The sequence below is a fragment of the Podarcis erhardii genome (assembly GCF_964252035.2).
Source record: "Podarcis erhardii genome assembly, chromosome: 6".
Taxonomy (NCBI): Eukaryota; Metazoa; Chordata; class Lepidosauria; order Squamata; family Lacertidae; genus Podarcis; species Podarcis erhardii.
Window position 1 is genome coordinate 58,973,260 of NC_138510.1, and position 15,689 is coordinate 58,988,948.

The 15,689-nt window shown below is 41.2% G+C and overlaps 1 protein-coding gene across 2 annotated transcripts in view; it reads right to left on the reverse strand.

The window, feature by feature from the left end:
- USP24 (ubiquitin specific peptidase 24) overlaps positions 1–15,689 on the reverse strand; it is a 72,186-nt gene that overhangs the window by 15,983 nt on the left and 40,514 nt on the right. For both annotated transcript variants that reach the window (XM_081867089.1, XM_081867090.1), the window contains exons 31-50: positions 14,798–14,895; positions 13,350–13,445; positions 13,003–13,231; positions 12,619–12,778; positions 12,306–12,461; positions 11,963–12,033; positions 11,294–11,454; positions 10,451–10,512; positions 9,451–9,642; positions 8,549–8,666; positions 7,447–7,591; positions 7,086–7,205; positions 5,903–6,028; positions 5,285–5,383; positions 5,095–5,177; positions 3,531–3,672; positions 2,880–2,999; positions 2,226–2,446; positions 1,597–1,721; positions 795–936 (exon numbers count right to left, since the gene is read on the reverse strand). In XM_081867089.1, coding sequence (XP_081723215.1) covers positions 795–936; positions 1,597–1,721; positions 2,226–2,446; positions 2,880–2,999; positions 3,531–3,672; positions 5,095–5,177; positions 5,285–5,383; positions 5,903–6,028; positions 7,086–7,205; positions 7,447–7,591; positions 8,549–8,666; positions 9,451–9,642; positions 10,451–10,512; positions 11,294–11,454; positions 11,963–12,033; positions 12,306–12,461; positions 12,619–12,778; positions 13,003–13,231; positions 13,350–13,445; positions 14,798–14,895 — 2,666 coding nt within the window. The remainder of the gene's footprint in view (positions 1–794; positions 937–1,596; positions 1,722–2,225; positions 2,447–2,879; positions 3,000–3,530; positions 3,673–5,094; positions 5,178–5,284; positions 5,384–5,902; positions 6,029–7,085; positions 7,206–7,446; positions 7,592–8,548; positions 8,667–9,450; positions 9,643–10,450; positions 10,513–11,293; positions 11,455–11,962; positions 12,034–12,305; positions 12,462–12,618; positions 12,779–13,002; positions 13,232–13,349; positions 13,446–14,797; positions 14,896–15,689) is intronic.

Here is a 15,689-nt window from a genome sequence, read left to right on the forward strand (position 1 = left end):
ATGGCTGATTGTGGCTACAATCCTGCATCCTTTGCTAGGGCAGCAGGCTGTGGAGCAGTGTTTTCTAAGAAGCCAGTGTAGCTTCTCCTCCTTCGTCAGGTCTTCAGGGCTGTTTACTGCTGTGGTGCTGAGTACATTGCTCTAAACAGATGCTCCCATGCATTCAACAACCTGCCAAGCCCTCTCTCACAGCTCTGCTTCTGCTACTACTAATACACTGTATCTGTAATACCCAATGATGTTCAAAACTGAACCATTTCTTTTTCGTAATGAAAAGAGGCTTCATAGAGTCAGCTGCCAGCCCCCTGCTAATGGAAAAAAAATGAAACAAGGTAAAGAGAAAACCAAAGGTTTCTCAGACTAAATGTTTTTTGGCCGTTTTAGCAGGATTTGAGTTTCATGGTGCAAGTATTCACCCCCAAATGGTTATGTTCTACTTTTTCAAGGTTGTATCTTTAAAAAGTTTCAATACTGTAGCTTGTACAGTCCTATTCCTTCATACAGCACCCACCTCCTAAATGTCTTGGATGCCCCTAGTCATAAACATACTCACAGAAGCTGTCCTGAGCTTATGCGTAACCAAATTATAGCCTCAAGAGTACTCCTCTGAACAGAAGATTATAAATTCTGCAGAGGTCCCTCATGGAAGGAATAAGCTTCTGGTTAAGTTGCTTAAACACACACACACACACACAGAGAGAGAGAGAGAGAGAGAGGGAGAGAGACACTGGAGGGGAAGCAAGATGTTCTGCTTGTGCAGGAATCAGATAACTGGGGTAAGTAGGTAAACTTACAAAGACAGGTCCTCAGCTTCCTGACGCACGACGCTAACTCTGCTTTTCTTTGGCAAAACTGGCGAGTTCTGGTCAGAGACTCTCTGGTAGAAGAGCATGTAGGCATTCCAGTAGCGGCGGCGAACATCAGGATATGGGTTTGCTGCGAAGAAGAGATATCCTTATAGTTGACTGACTGATTCTTGCAGCAGGAATACTGGCCTAACTACAACTTTCAGGCAGTTGTTAATGGAAATCTACACATTCCAACGGGGAAAGAATAAATTGCTGATTAAGGGGGCCAACAAGCAACATTTTCCATGGCATTTTATTTTCCAAAGGCAGGTGGCTTACTTCTGTTTCACATCAAACATTTTTCTCCCCCCCCGACTCCAAGGCCAAGAAAAGCAGGTCTGTACAGGAAACAGCACAGCACTGATATGCATGCGTGCTTCACTGTGTGTGTGTGTGTGTGTGTGTGTGTGTGTGTTCATGCACAGAAGCAATACACTACACATCACATGCACGTTTCACGTTGCTTCCTACATGGAAATGCCTTCTGGGTAGAAAAAGCATGTTTTTGTGTAGCAACTCTGATCACACCAGTTATACTCTTCAGTTCCCAATTGGTTAAGGAGCCATATGAATAGAATAAAAAACAACAGGACAGCAGCCATACAGTATGTCAGTAATATGATTAAATTTTTCTGAAGACAGATGCCAAACTTCCACATCAGCAACTGTGATCCTGTAACTCAGCCCTGAAATGAGTAAGATTTAAATGCAGGGAAAAGAGATAATGGAACACAAAATTTATACTTACACTGGTCATAAACTTTGGGTCTATACTCTCCGCCAAAGCATTCATACTCCAAAGTTTCATCATTCAACTCAAATTCTTCAACAACTGTGTCATTGAATTTGAACCATTTTCCTTTTCCACATCCCCTGTTGGTAACACACAGAAACACAAGCCATGTTCACTGTCAAAGATGATGGCTTAAAAATCTCAAAAAAGTTTTCTAATAGCTTTCCAATTCTCATGGCTACCAAAGAGATAATCTGCATTGAGAATGATTTCATGTTAAAATCAAATATGGAACAAAACAGATCTGAATTTAAAGGGATCAGAAATCACAGCAAGATGGCAGACACATTCACCACCGGTCTGTTTCATACAATGATTCAAACTTTATAAAGATCATCCCTCCTGTCACACACATCCTTTGAAAGGAAGATTCTGGTTTTGTTTTAAGCCAGAGCTACCCCATTACATTTGCAAAAACTTTCAAGCATACTGACATACTTTCATACAGAGCTTTAAAAAGTGCTATACAAAAATTATGCATTTGCCAATAGAGTTTGCAGGTTTAACACTGTATGGTCTTAGCTGCCTTAAAGTATTCAAGCAAAGAACTATTAGAGCCCATCCAGAGCAGACTTTTTCCTTACCTTCTATCTTTGATAAAGGAATAGTAGTGCCCTGCATGGGCCTGACCGCTGTGCACTATCACCCCAACCAGCTCATAGTTTTCTGTAGGGGCCACTTTCTTCCGTGGGGATCCTGCACCTCCCTGATCGACATGTCGCCCATTGTCTCCAACTTCCGAGGAAGAATCTTGCCGGGCCATTCCTGAAACTGTATAGGGTTCCATGTTCAGCATCCAGGGGAACTGTTTGAAAGGAAACACTTCCGATTAAATTTAAACCTGAGCCCTATTACTTGTTTATAAACCTCCTGTAATTACCTAAAACACAGGGCGCCTAACCTTTAAAGGTTGAACACAGGAAATAGTTTATGGGATGCAGAGAGTCATAGAGCAAACCAGAAGCTTTGTCTGTTTTTCCAGGACTCAGCATGGAAAAACAGCATTGATTTTTTTCCAGAGAGGAAGATTATGGACTTCAGCTCAGAAAGCAAGTCACAATCACTTCTTCTGAAACTCTGCAAGCACCATTAGTAGTTAGGGCAGGTAATGTCAAAGGCCTATCAGAGGGACGGAGATACACCATGGGCAACATGCATACTTGGAACAGAATAAATAATGGTGAGAAGTAAAGATTCCATTCCATTCCTTTAGAGAAATAAAGAGCAGCTGCGCATACCTTTATCTGTTCATCGTACTTAATGGAGCGTCCACTTTCCCAATCAAATCCAAATCTCATGAGGTGGATCACCAACAAGCTAGGCAGAGCTTTAATGCATGTCCGCTTTACTGTAGTTCTCTTAAAAATAGAAGAGAGTCACCTCCAGCTACTCATTTTAGCATCAGGGAATGCATACTTCCTGCTCACTGTAGAGAAGTTTTCTTACAATTATGGATTTAGGTTGATAGAATCAAAGAGCAGGAAAACTATTTTCTAAAGACTAACTACTAATTCCTTATCAAATCATTTACAACACGTCTTTTCTCAAAGGCAAAAACTTTCAAACATACAAATATTTTGTCTCTGCTTTGCCTAGGACACCAATATTCTGAAGTGACACCCCCCCAATATATATATATACTACCCCAGTAGTATATATACTACCCCCAGTATATACTACCCCCAGTAGTATATATACTACCCCCAGTATATACTACCCCCAGCGCAGAATATCAATGTGATAAAAACAAGAACACATTAAACTTGAGGGCTTGGACTAGACTCATTCTCCAGATCTCTAAGTGTACTAACACACCCTGGGTTGTCTCTCCCTTAGAATATCACAGTTAAAATACCTAACTGTCACCAGGGGAGGGGGAGAAGCATTACCTTTTCTTTACATTTCTCACAGTAATATGCATTACTTCCTTCCAGGATTTCTCCTCTAACAAACTGATCCAATGAAATTTCCAGGCTTTGACATGAAGTGACTCCTAGATTGAGAGCCATAAAGGCTTCCTCTCGTTCGTATCTACACCAAATTGGATAATGAAAAAGGGTTAGCCTGCAATACTACCAACTCTATTGTTTCATGGTTTAAGAGATGTCTCTTTTTGGCAATATCTTTAACAGTCAAACCCACTGCAGACATGAGGCTTATCATCTCCTTTGATGGTTTACAGAGCAATCTTAAGTGTAGAAAAATCTTAATTTACACTGGCTTAAGTTAAGCCTATTTCCAGCTCTATGAAGGAAGAATATGATTCACACCACCCATTTTGCTGGCTAAGTTCTGCCGGGTTGTGAGGCCACATGACTTAACTCCAAGGGGTTTGGAAAAGGTCTAAGTCTCTCCTTGCCCTGTTCCACCTCTGCCAGGCCCTCAGGATGCCTCCCTTTTTTGAGACTTCTGTTGGCAACCCTCTGGCTCAGACACGGTGAAAGACTTCTGCCAGCATATCCCCAGCTGAGGAAGCCCCAAATCTGCCAGAACCAAACCCATTCATCCCAGAGGATCTTGAGTTTGGATTGTGCTGTAAGACGGCAGGCTATAGACTCATGGCTCCATCCCATTCTCCCTGCAATTTCAATCCTGGTGAGGGTTTGCTGCTTAAAAACTAACCATGGTTACTATTTATGAAGAATTAAGAAGTAGTATAATTACAGATTACAGAGGCTTGGGGGTGTCATACAGGATAGGGGAGGCGGGTGCCACAGAAACAGATCTATGGCAGCCTTCCTTCACCTGGCAGCCTCCAGAGGTTTTGGATTCCAAATCCCATCAGGCCCACTCAACATGGCCAATGATCAGGGATGATGTGAGTTGTAGCCCAAAACACCTGGAAGGCACTAGGTTGGGAAAGGGGTAGGAAAGAGACTTCCCAGTCAGACACCATCTGCTGAGAACATGTTTTCCGTATTTGCAACTAAGCTGATGTGTTTTATTTCTACTTTTAGAAATGAAGAATTGGCAACGGCTCGTATAAACCCTAACCTATGATAATTATAAAGGCTTGAGAAATTAATTTAGAAATCTAATGTAATGTGTTGACTGAGAAGCGATCGGGCTCCTCTTCCGCATAATCCAGGGAAGGGAGGATAGAAATGGTTGAGCCTTGAAAGAGCTCTGTGCTGTTGCAGAGCAGGCAGGGTTAGGACTGGGTAGGCCATATCCCATGGAATGATGAAAGCTGCCGAATGACTGACATGGCCCTGCCTGTGGAAAGGAGAATTCCATGCCTGAATCATGCTAATCTGCAAGAGAAAAAGTTGAGGGGAGAAATTGGCAGTGTACTTATCAAGAGCTTTTTCTCCTTTAAAATGAAGTCACTGAATGGCACTAAACAAAGATGAAAATCAAGTACTTCCAGTAGTTCCAGTAGTTAACATTAAGAGTTCTTTTTTCCAAGTAGGCTACCCGTAACTAGGAATAACCTAGTGAAAATTCACCCACCTATGAGGACAGTCCTTGCAGATTTTCTGATCAGAGTAGATTCCCTGGAAAGTGTTCTTAAATATTTGGTCTCGTCCTATTTTCTGTAAGAGATAAAAAAATGCTAATAGCAATGGGCTTATACATGAAGCGGCTGTTAATGAAAAGAATTGCTGTGTAATTATAACACCATAACAAACATAAAAATAACCTTGAGGTATTCATCCATCTGATCTATAAGACTTGTGAAGAACTCATAAGCATCTTGTTGTTCACGCACATAGAGCTCCTTGTTCCACATCTTGAAGATCTAAAATATAAAATGTATTCCACAGAGTCACTGCTTTAAGATACTGAGACTCTTAAGGAAAGCAGCAGATGCATCTTAGTTCCCTGGAAAAAGCTTGCCTCCTAGTGGAAGGAGAGGAGAACATGCCAGTGATCTGCACCACTGGATTGTGACCAATAGGGAGAACTATATATTACAGTTGCACCTTGGAAGTTGAACGGAATCAGTTCCGGAAGTCCATTCGACTTCCAAAACATTCGAAAACCAAAGCACGACTTCTGATTGGCTGCAGGAAGCTCCTGCAGCCAATCAGAAGCTGTGGAAGCCCTGTTGGATGTTCAGCTTCCAAAAATAGTTTGCAAACCGGAACCGTCGCTTCCAGGTTTGCGGCATTTGGGAGCCAAAACATTTGAGAACTAAGCTGTTCGAAAACCAAGGTAAGACTGTATATTCAAACAGGTAAGAGCCCTTTTGTATTGCTGCATTTCAGTAGGTTTAGACCTTAATCTACATGTTAAAATTGGGGGTGGGGAGAATTACCTTCCAGAAATTTTCAGGTATGTAATACTGCAGCTTGCTCTCCATTAAGTGACCAAAGAGTGACTGAACTTGATAGAACACATTGTCATCGGGATTGTCCATGTCATCGTCAATCGAAAGCAATGCCTTTGGAAACAATTGGCAAGGAAAGTTATTGAAAATGCATCACACTGAGGAACAGTTCAGTTTCGTCAGGAGTTGGTAAGAGCAGTAACCAAGGTACTTAATATTAATATTCAACATACTCAAAGCTTCCTTATTAGCTATTCCCACCTTCAACAAGCATACTGGTTAGGAAGATGGAAGGGACGAAGAGTAGGGCCACATGGCTGGCCTCACTGAGAGGCTTCTCACCAAACTGCACTACCTCAAAGGACTGGAAATCATTCTGTCCCCTTAAAGGAACAATAAGGAGGAGAGATCACAAGGCTCCCGTATCTGTCCTCCAAGCAAAGCAGAGCAAGAGCCTGGGCTTCAAATGCCCATGTGCTCCAACTATGGCCCAGGTGGGCCCAGAGGTATTCTTCAAAGGAAGGGGAAAGAGGGCGAGCAAGCTCCAGCTCTGTGTTTAGCCTCCAAACCTTTTCAGAGAAGAAAAGGAATCCTGCTGCTGTCTGGGAGGCTTGGGGATGATGGACCAATTGTGTGTGTGCTTCTCCTGTTGTTTTGTTTTTGGTGCTTGTGTTTGTGTGCAATTTGCTTTTGTTGTTTGGGGCTGGGTGTTCTCCTTGCTTTTAATTATTTCCAAAGTTATGCTTTTTGTCACTGCTGGGGTATGCGTGTTTTGCCTGGTTTTTACTGTGTTTATTTTGTGATGTATGTGTTTTTCTGGGGATGCTGCATGTTTGTTTTGTCTGTATTTTGTCATCTACACAAGTGTTTTGCCTGTGTGAGCGTCAACAGTTTTTATTCTGTGACATGCGCATTTTATGGTGTCCCAGAAAGTTTTGGATTTCTAAATGTGCCTGAGCCAAAACCCTACCACCAAGGTTAGAGATCCCCTCATTTACTACATATAAATCTCAGCCTTGTAATTTCTGAACTAGGTAGTTTTCGATTTACCTCAGAGTTGTGGCCCATTTTCATGATTCAGCACTCCTTCCTTCCCAGAGTCCATACTATATGTGTGAAGTTAACAGGCATCCCAAAAGAATTTGCTTTAAGAACAGTAAATAAAGATTACCTCGGGAAGTCCTGGCTGCATATAGAGCTGTTGGAAGACGGCATTCATGTAGCATGTTGCACCTCCATTTTTTAACCCCACAAATCCTGAAATGGATCGACCGTCTACAGGTGGGAGATACTGGAAGAAAGGGAGGCAGAGAGCAGAAATTTGTAGCAAAGAAGATTTAAAGCATTAATGGATATATTTTTTAAAAAAACTGAATATCCAAGAGACTTTCCAAAAGTATTCATTATGGTCCCTTCCAATGCTACAATTCTATGACTCTCATTATTTAATCCATTCTGAAGATCTGACATTTAGATTCATATATACATAGCTGGAGTGAAAAAATTTACTTCCATTGAAGTAACCCACTTACATCAAATTCCTTGGAAAGAGCTGGATCAAGCTGGTGATGCATAGAGAGCAGCTCTTTTGTAATAAGCTGTAGATTTGAGGGCGAGCTATTTGCCAGCATCACCAGCACTTCATATGCTGCTAATCGGCTATTCACTGTACTGCACCTAGAAGGGAGCAAAAAGAATCTGTTCGTACTGCATATTCAGTTTTCATACTAGCAAGATATATCAAATGACCTACTTCCAATAGTTGCCACAGGGAATCCAAGTAAAGTTTAATGCCCATCTGTGCAGTCCAATTTTAAAACCATTCAGGGCATTTTTATTTCCCGGACCAGTGGATGTTATTTATTTTGCAGAGGAAGGCAAGGAATAAAAAAAGTCTGTGAGCTTATCATTCCCCCCTAAAGAAGGGCTGGTTCCGGGATGTAAATAAAATGACACTTAAGCAGAAAAGTACTTAGATTTCTGCATAAAATCCCAAGCTCAGTGGCTAAGTTAAGTTACACCCATAAGAGAAATTTACGAAAACAGTTAACCCGATTTCTTTGTTTCTGGGTATGGCATTCAACATTTTGAGGGAATTATGGACTGTGATAATGCACGGGTTAGTTACACCGGCCCTATGGTCCAATAAATTGTTCAGATGCCTTTGTGCTTCTGAAAGAGGGATTGAGCTTTGCTTTTTAAAACAACTGAGCCCTTTGGATTTTGTAATGGACCAACTATAGCCATTCAAGTTATGCACAGTAAAAATAAATAGTTCTGGAAGAGCATTTACAATATTGCTTAATAATCTTCAAGAATTTGAAATGTGATTCTCCACAGATATGGAACATCATGTTCTAAAAATGTAATAAAGGACATGAGAGCAATATAGATGATTTATAATTGAGTAGTATTTCAATATGTTTCTTAATAGCCCCTCTCAGGAACCACATTTATTCTCAGTTATTTAATTTCTCGGCACACTCAAGCACTGCTTATGAAGTTTAATGTCTTTTTTTAAAAAAAGGAAATTGTTCCATTCTGCACAAAGCTGATTGACTATTCAAGAATGGTAGATCCAAGCCCTCTGTGCTTCTTTCTTTAATACAACAAAAGTCCTCATGCACTCTTTACTTTGGATGAAAGTCTTGCTGAGTGGCAGCCACACTGCCAGCTGGAGAATGGCTGTTCAGAATAATCCTAGATGCTCGGAAGAGGAAGTCATCTAGTAATGGTTTGATCAAAGACGAACCTATAAAGGGAATAACATTATGTTCAATGTTGACTGTTACAGGATTTATAATAAATGATCATGCAAGAAAAAGGTGTCCAGTGAGGGATCATGCTTTTCCTATCATCTCCACTTAAACAGGTCATAGGAAGCACAGCTGAGAAAGGTCTTACTGGATAACAGCTGCCAGCGTCAGAACAGATAGCTTCAGCTTGGCGGAACACAAGCCGGACTATAGAAGCTTTCACTGTATTTAAAGAGCACCACCACCAGAGTTTCCCTTCCCTTTACTAAAACAACTAAGCAATGATTATCAAATGGCATCACATGCTGTTCCTGTTTTATTGTAAGCTACACATATAGCTATCCTCACCCCAGAGAACTGTTATTTTTGTTCTAATTGTCTAGTTTATGACCAAAGCACTACAAATCAAATGTGGAAAACAGCAAATAATTTTCATTTAAGACCACTGCTATTTGAAGTATGTTCTAAGCAGGCAGGAAAGTGAGACAACCTCTGCTCCCTCAGGTCTTAGCCTAAGAGATAGTTGTTCATATTGCCAAATTTGCTGCATTTGCTTATTTGCCTGAAAGCTTAAGCCTTGCTCCACAAAGAAAGTGAAGAACCATTCTCTTTCCACTGTGAAAATTAGAACTCTTGTTGCCCATGGCAACCAGATGCAAGCAGCCTGACCTGACAAATTAGGAATTCTGGTGACCTGAAGCCTGAGCGATCTCAGCAGAGAGGAAGAAATCGCTAGGTTTAACATTGTAATGACACAACTAAGCACTGAAAGCAAGTTACCTAGCATTTCCTTCTCTGTTCCGCAAAGTGACAGGAGGGTCTTAATGAGCCTCAAATGTCCCGCCAACAACACATTGTCAGCTTCACTGGTTTCACATTCAGCTGCACGGGTAGGTTCAAAGTTATCCAACCACGTGATCTCATCCTCCAACATAGCAGCTGGGCTAATCTTTAGTTGTTCCATTTCTGAAGCTAGGGAAGAAAAACCACATGGGTTAAGCCTACAGAACAGATGGACAAACTTAGGTTAACATTTTGTTTCATATAAAAGATATTATTTAGCTTAAAATGAACACAGAATTACTTTTTGGAAATGAAACGTCAAGACACAGGTAAATGTTCCTTTTTTTTTTTAATAGTTATTATGAAGGCGAATAGCATTTTTTTCGCTCTTCTGCCTTTCTATCACTTGCTCATACTCCTACATACATCCCCTAGTGGCAAAGAACATGAGAGCATTATCCTGCCCACTTTTCCTAGTTCTATAAAACAATGTGAAAAAAGCCAAAGTAGCTCTTGTATGTTATTTCCATCCACAAGAAAGTGGAACACTATGGTAGTTGTAGTGTGTAGTTCCTTATGGTCTTGAAAAGGTAGGAAATGGTAATAATAATACTTTTATTATTTATACCCTGCCCATCTGGCTGGGGTAGCACTGCTACCCAGCTGTGTGCTCAAAGTCAACTACTAATCACTTGAGACAATTAGACTGCACACTAAAACTAAAGAGAAGACCCAGGCAAACAGTTCATGAGAGAGGCAGATGATCTCTCACTTGACCTCTGAAACAGTGTTTTTAGCCCATGCAAACACAGTCCTGCACAAGGACACAAATAATGGAGGAAGGATAAGAACCCAAGAGAAACACATTTCTCTCTCTCCATAAGCGCAATCAATATTAATACTTGACTCAACTTCGATGGCACTGTTTACCATGTGGATACGGGACATTTTCTTATGGTACATTAAGTTTCAAGCAGTTTTGATTCCTATTACTTACATGTGAGATCATCCAATAACTGGCATCTAAGGTCAAAGTACTCTGTACACTGGGACAAAAGCCTAAAAGCAAATTCAGGCAATTAATACTGGGGGGGGGGGGATTTCAGAAGCATGTAAAATATTTACAGAAACCTTTACTTTTCTGGGTACCATGTACACATGCAAGATGTTTATTCAGACCTAGCCAACATGTTGCCTTACATTCTATGCTATAAAACCAAGGTTTGCTTTTATTTTAAGTTCACAGTTGTGAATTGTTTGTAATGATGATCATCATTCATCCCAGAATAATATGCTGAAATGCTATCAGCTTAAAATCCCCTTCTTTGAAAGCAGATCTAGGATTTGGTGTTCATATTTAATGTTTAACTTTTAAAGCAAACATTGCTGCACATTCAACATCATGGATGCTTATTTTCTTATTGGAAATCTAATGGTAACAGGAAGAAGACTGAAATTTTGTTATTGGCATGCATGTAATTTTTAAACAGCACAAAAAACCCCCACAGCACTATTGGCTTTTTGTGCATTTACTATGATCAACAAATCTAAAAGTAAGTTAGCATAGTATGCTGGCTGATGCTACTGCCTCCAGAAGTTTATCCTCTCTTTGTACTGGGTAGATTGTGGTTCAGTGTTGCATTATGATTCAGTAACTTCCTGGCTATCCAATTCCTATTCAAGCAACCACAGGGGAAATCATAACTTCTCAGTTCACTTCTAGCACTCTTCCCCCCCCGTTTCACAAGTTTTTACTGCACTTGTCTTAAATAAGCATTTAAGACAAATGCTTATTTTTAATTCTTACATTCTCTATTGAACAAACATGCCTCCAACTTGCCTCTGGTTGACGCCTCTCATGATGCTGGTAGGTGACCAGAGCGGCAGCTGAGCAGTAAGGACGACACTCAAAAGAAATTGGTTTGGTTTTTGTATATCAGGGTGAGCTGATGTGTCTGTCTGACTGAGGGTATACAATTGGTCACAGGCCACGCGACGAATCTGGAACAGGGCAGAAGCACACATCAGATCACAAAACCTAATACCACTGTCTTAGAAAACTCTTAAAACACCCAAGTTACTATCATAATTTGTCCAAGCTAGCTGAGACAGACAAGCATATAAGGAACAGAAGTGACCATGCAGGCTCTTTCTCGAGTGGGCACTAGGACAGCACCAAGTGGTTGTCATCCTCCAATTGCTCACTTGAGGCAGGAAAAAATGTCATCAATCCACTGCTGCTTTTGAGGCAAATCTTAGTTTCAGTTTTAAACTGGCACATCTGTATAAAGTATGATAAAAATGCTTAATTCCCATATGTCCAGTCCTCTAAAGAACACAGCTTTCTCATCCTAGGAACTTCTTTGCTTGAAAGTCAGTGGCATATCCTAAGTAACTTCATCTGTAGCAAATGTTTTTCAACTGCCACTGGCACGAGCACTTGGTCCATGCAGAACATGCCCTGCTCTCTGCAAGAGAACTGCTCTGAATATAAATGCAAGCACCTTACCTCTGCACTTGGCGAGCCAAGTAGTATGTCTATGATAAAGTCAGCAACACAAGGGAGGTTGTAAAAAGATCCTAAGAAAAACACAATGTGGATTGTCACAATTTCTTTCGTGAGAAAGCACTACAGTACTTAATACTCCTAATATTAAAATATCATTGGGAAAATCTAATAGATTAGCATTATATGGCGTTACAGTAAAATGCGGGTGCCAGATATAAGCAGAGGTTGAGAGAAAGTGAAAACAGAGTTAGATGGTAACAAATTGGGACTGGGTCTTTGTGGCTCAATTGTATGTACGGTCAGGAAACAACAGAAAAGCTTCGTCCACTTCTCTCAAACCTACCTAGCTGCTGACTGCGGAGCTGTAGGCATGTAACTAAGAGAGACAAGGCCTCTCCTGCAATCAGTGCATCTTTGGTGGATACAGAATGCTGCCTCACACAGATCCCAGCATGCAGAGCTGTTGGTTCTCCTTCACTTCCTGAACTGCAATTGCTTCCTGCAATATGTTAACAAGTGACAAAAGATTAAAGGAAGTGTAAATCTCTCAAGTTAGGAATGAACAGCTACAGTTGTGATAAAGTCTTATGAGCAACACAGAGCTGAGGTCATTGCCAAATCTCAGCTGTTTCAATTCTGTTAAGTCAGTGGCGTACCTGAGCTGCTAAGACGGTTACGAATGCCAACAGGGAACAGCGTGTTGCTTTCTTTGATCGGCTGACTGCTTCCCACCAGGTCAAGCCGCCCTGCAGCAGCCGCCCATGAGAGTCGCATAAAACAAGCAACTGTGGAAGTGAAGTCATTTGCTTCCATTGTCTGGGGTTAGGAAAAAAAAGAATTCTTGTTCAAGATACCAATGTGTTAGGCCAGAAAAGCACTTACAGGTGACACCAAATCCAAGGAACATAGTTGGAAACAGGAGAAAAACTCTGGTTTTCTGGCAGAGTGCCATTTTTTTAAAAAGGTACAAAAATTCTGCAGAGCGGATGTTTGAGCTCTGCCTTTAGCAGGGCTACTGCTGCCACATTAGACCTACTTACTTGGATTGCAACCCGCGCAGCAGGAATGATCTCCTCCACTCTGATAGAGGACCTGTCTGACACAGACAGCTGGCGATAAGAGGACTTCTCTGGGGTTCCACACATTGACATCTGCCTGGTAGTCTGCCGGCTCACATTACGGAATGGGCGTGATGAAAGTGTTTCCACTCCATGTTTAACAATATCGTCATCAAGAAAGGTAGGCATGGTTTGCCCAACAAGCAAAAACCTAAACATAAAAAGAATTGTGCTGTTTTGAACAGTGAAGGCTCTATGTACCTTAGGAAGATCAAACACTGAGCAGATTAGGGTCATGCATATCTACCTTTGAAAAATCAATCACATACCTTGCCAGCTGCAGACAGATTGAATAAACTCCCTGTCTTGTTTCATAATCCACTTCTGATGGGATGGAGTCTCTCTGCATAACATTCACCACCAAACTGGAAAATAAATTTAGATATTTTTAATTAAGACAAGAAACATATAACACATGTAGAAGTCTGTTGGTTGAAAATATTTCCCTGTATTGATGAGGATTAATATAATGTATTAGCAGGAAGGTAAATGGCGTTCCGTGTGCTGCGCTGGCTCGCCAGATGCAGGTTGTCACGCTGGCCACGTGACCCGGAAGTGTCTGCGGACAGCGCTGGCTCCCGGCCTATAGAGTGAGATGAGCGCACAACCCTAGAGTCTGTCAAGACTGGCCCACACAGGCAGGGGTACCTTTACTTTTACTAATATAATGTGTTAATCATTTAAAACAGAGCAGCCTCACTAACACCATCACTAAATCAGGGGGCCAGTTGACAGGCTCCACCAAATTCTGACTATCAGCGGGTGAGACGGGGGAAAGCAAGGGCTCTGGTGTACATCAACATCTTTCTGCACTCCACAATGTTCTGGACACCGATCAAATGACTGTGCCATCACAATAATGGCAGCACCTGTCACTTCCTTTCTGTGGTCCAAAGGCATACTCTTCTGTTGGCGTGTTATGGCTCAGCTGGTTAGAGCATGGTGCTGATAATGCCAAGGTTGCAGGTTCGATCCCTGTATGCAACAGCTGCATTGCAGGGGTCTGGCCTAGATGATCCTCAGGGTCCCTTCCAACTCTACCATTCTATGGTTCTAAGCACACAACCACTGGAGACTAGAAATATAAGCAACTCTCATTTGCCGGTCAAGTACTGAAGTGCAAATATGCTAAGAGATGACATTTAATACTTACAACCTCCAGCTTATTTTTTAAAATTCTAATCAGCTATTTAAATTTATTATGACTTTATCAGTAGGGCATAGTCAATGCCATCTCAGTGCCTCAAACTGTCTACTCCTATTCAAAGTTAAGTGCAGATTCAATGATCAATGGCATAGTACTATCTATTATCCAGAACTCTTTGACAAAGCATTTTCTGCAAACACCTTAACAGATTTTGGGAGGACAGCACCAACCACCGAAAGCAGTATTGAAAAAGCAAGAATATCCAGGTTGCACTGCAGTTTTGGCACTTCTTTGTGTAGGATGTACGAAGAAAGGCTTATGGAAGTGGAAAGGTAACAGGAAAAAACCCTTGCTGCAATTTATTCAACATCATACACACAAAGAAGGCAAACTACCTAGTGTAATTTATGCTGTCCCCACAGTATTTGGAATAGCTGCTCGAATACTACTATTGAGAGCACCATTTACAGTACTTATACTAGTATTAAATGTATACTGAGTTGAAAATGCTTAAAGGCTAGTTCTCGCACAGCTGGAAGGTTCCACTTCAGAATATTTCTTTCAACTAACCTCAAGCCACCTGCTCTGAGAAAATTTTCACAGAAAGATTTGGCACAATTTCTTGCCATTTCATCATCCGCTGTAGGCATTAGTTTGGAACTCAGGACCTGAAAAATATTCAGACTTTAGGTAAGTGGCAGAGTTTCAGTGGAGCAATACACTAAGCCGCTCTCTCACCCACAGGCAAAGTATGCTCAGATGGGCAAGAGTTCATATTACACTCTAACACTGCTACTCAGAATTAACTCACCAAACTACGGCACTTGGTCATCTGAATTCAATGAGACCTTTCACTAATGTTAATTAATTATTTTATCAACACCTGTCATATAATTAAGAACATTAACACAGTCAGAGGTCCCTGAATACTAACAAAGCTTTTGCGAAGTGTGTTTCAAGGCCCATGACAATCCCTGTCATTTCAAGAGAGAAGTTATGGTATATTTACATAGTATGTAAAAAGAATGGAAGGTGGTGAGGGAGAGCCATGCGACCTGGTAAACAGATGTTTAGGTGGTTGCAAGAGAGCGGGATCACTACTATGGAAACCATGCAAAGATAACCCAACTGTGGACAACTGGAAAAACAGTGTCACTACAGCAGTTTCATCTTAAGAGAATTCAACGCCTCCTTTTTGTTTGCTAGCACTGTGTGTATTCTGCATGTTGGCATGCAGCTGCAGGTGTTTTGTGTTTGTTTGTTTTTTTGTTAGTCTGGGTTGCTTTTTATTACTTGCCTTTCCCCCTTTTGGGGGATAGGGGTTTTTGCATGTTTGTTTTGCCAGCTTTGTTTTGTGTGTGCTGGCATCACCCCATTTTTCTTCTGTGAATGGATATATTGTGGCATCCATTATATTTTTTAGTTGTTCAGATGTGCCTCAGGACTCAAAATGTTTGAGGAC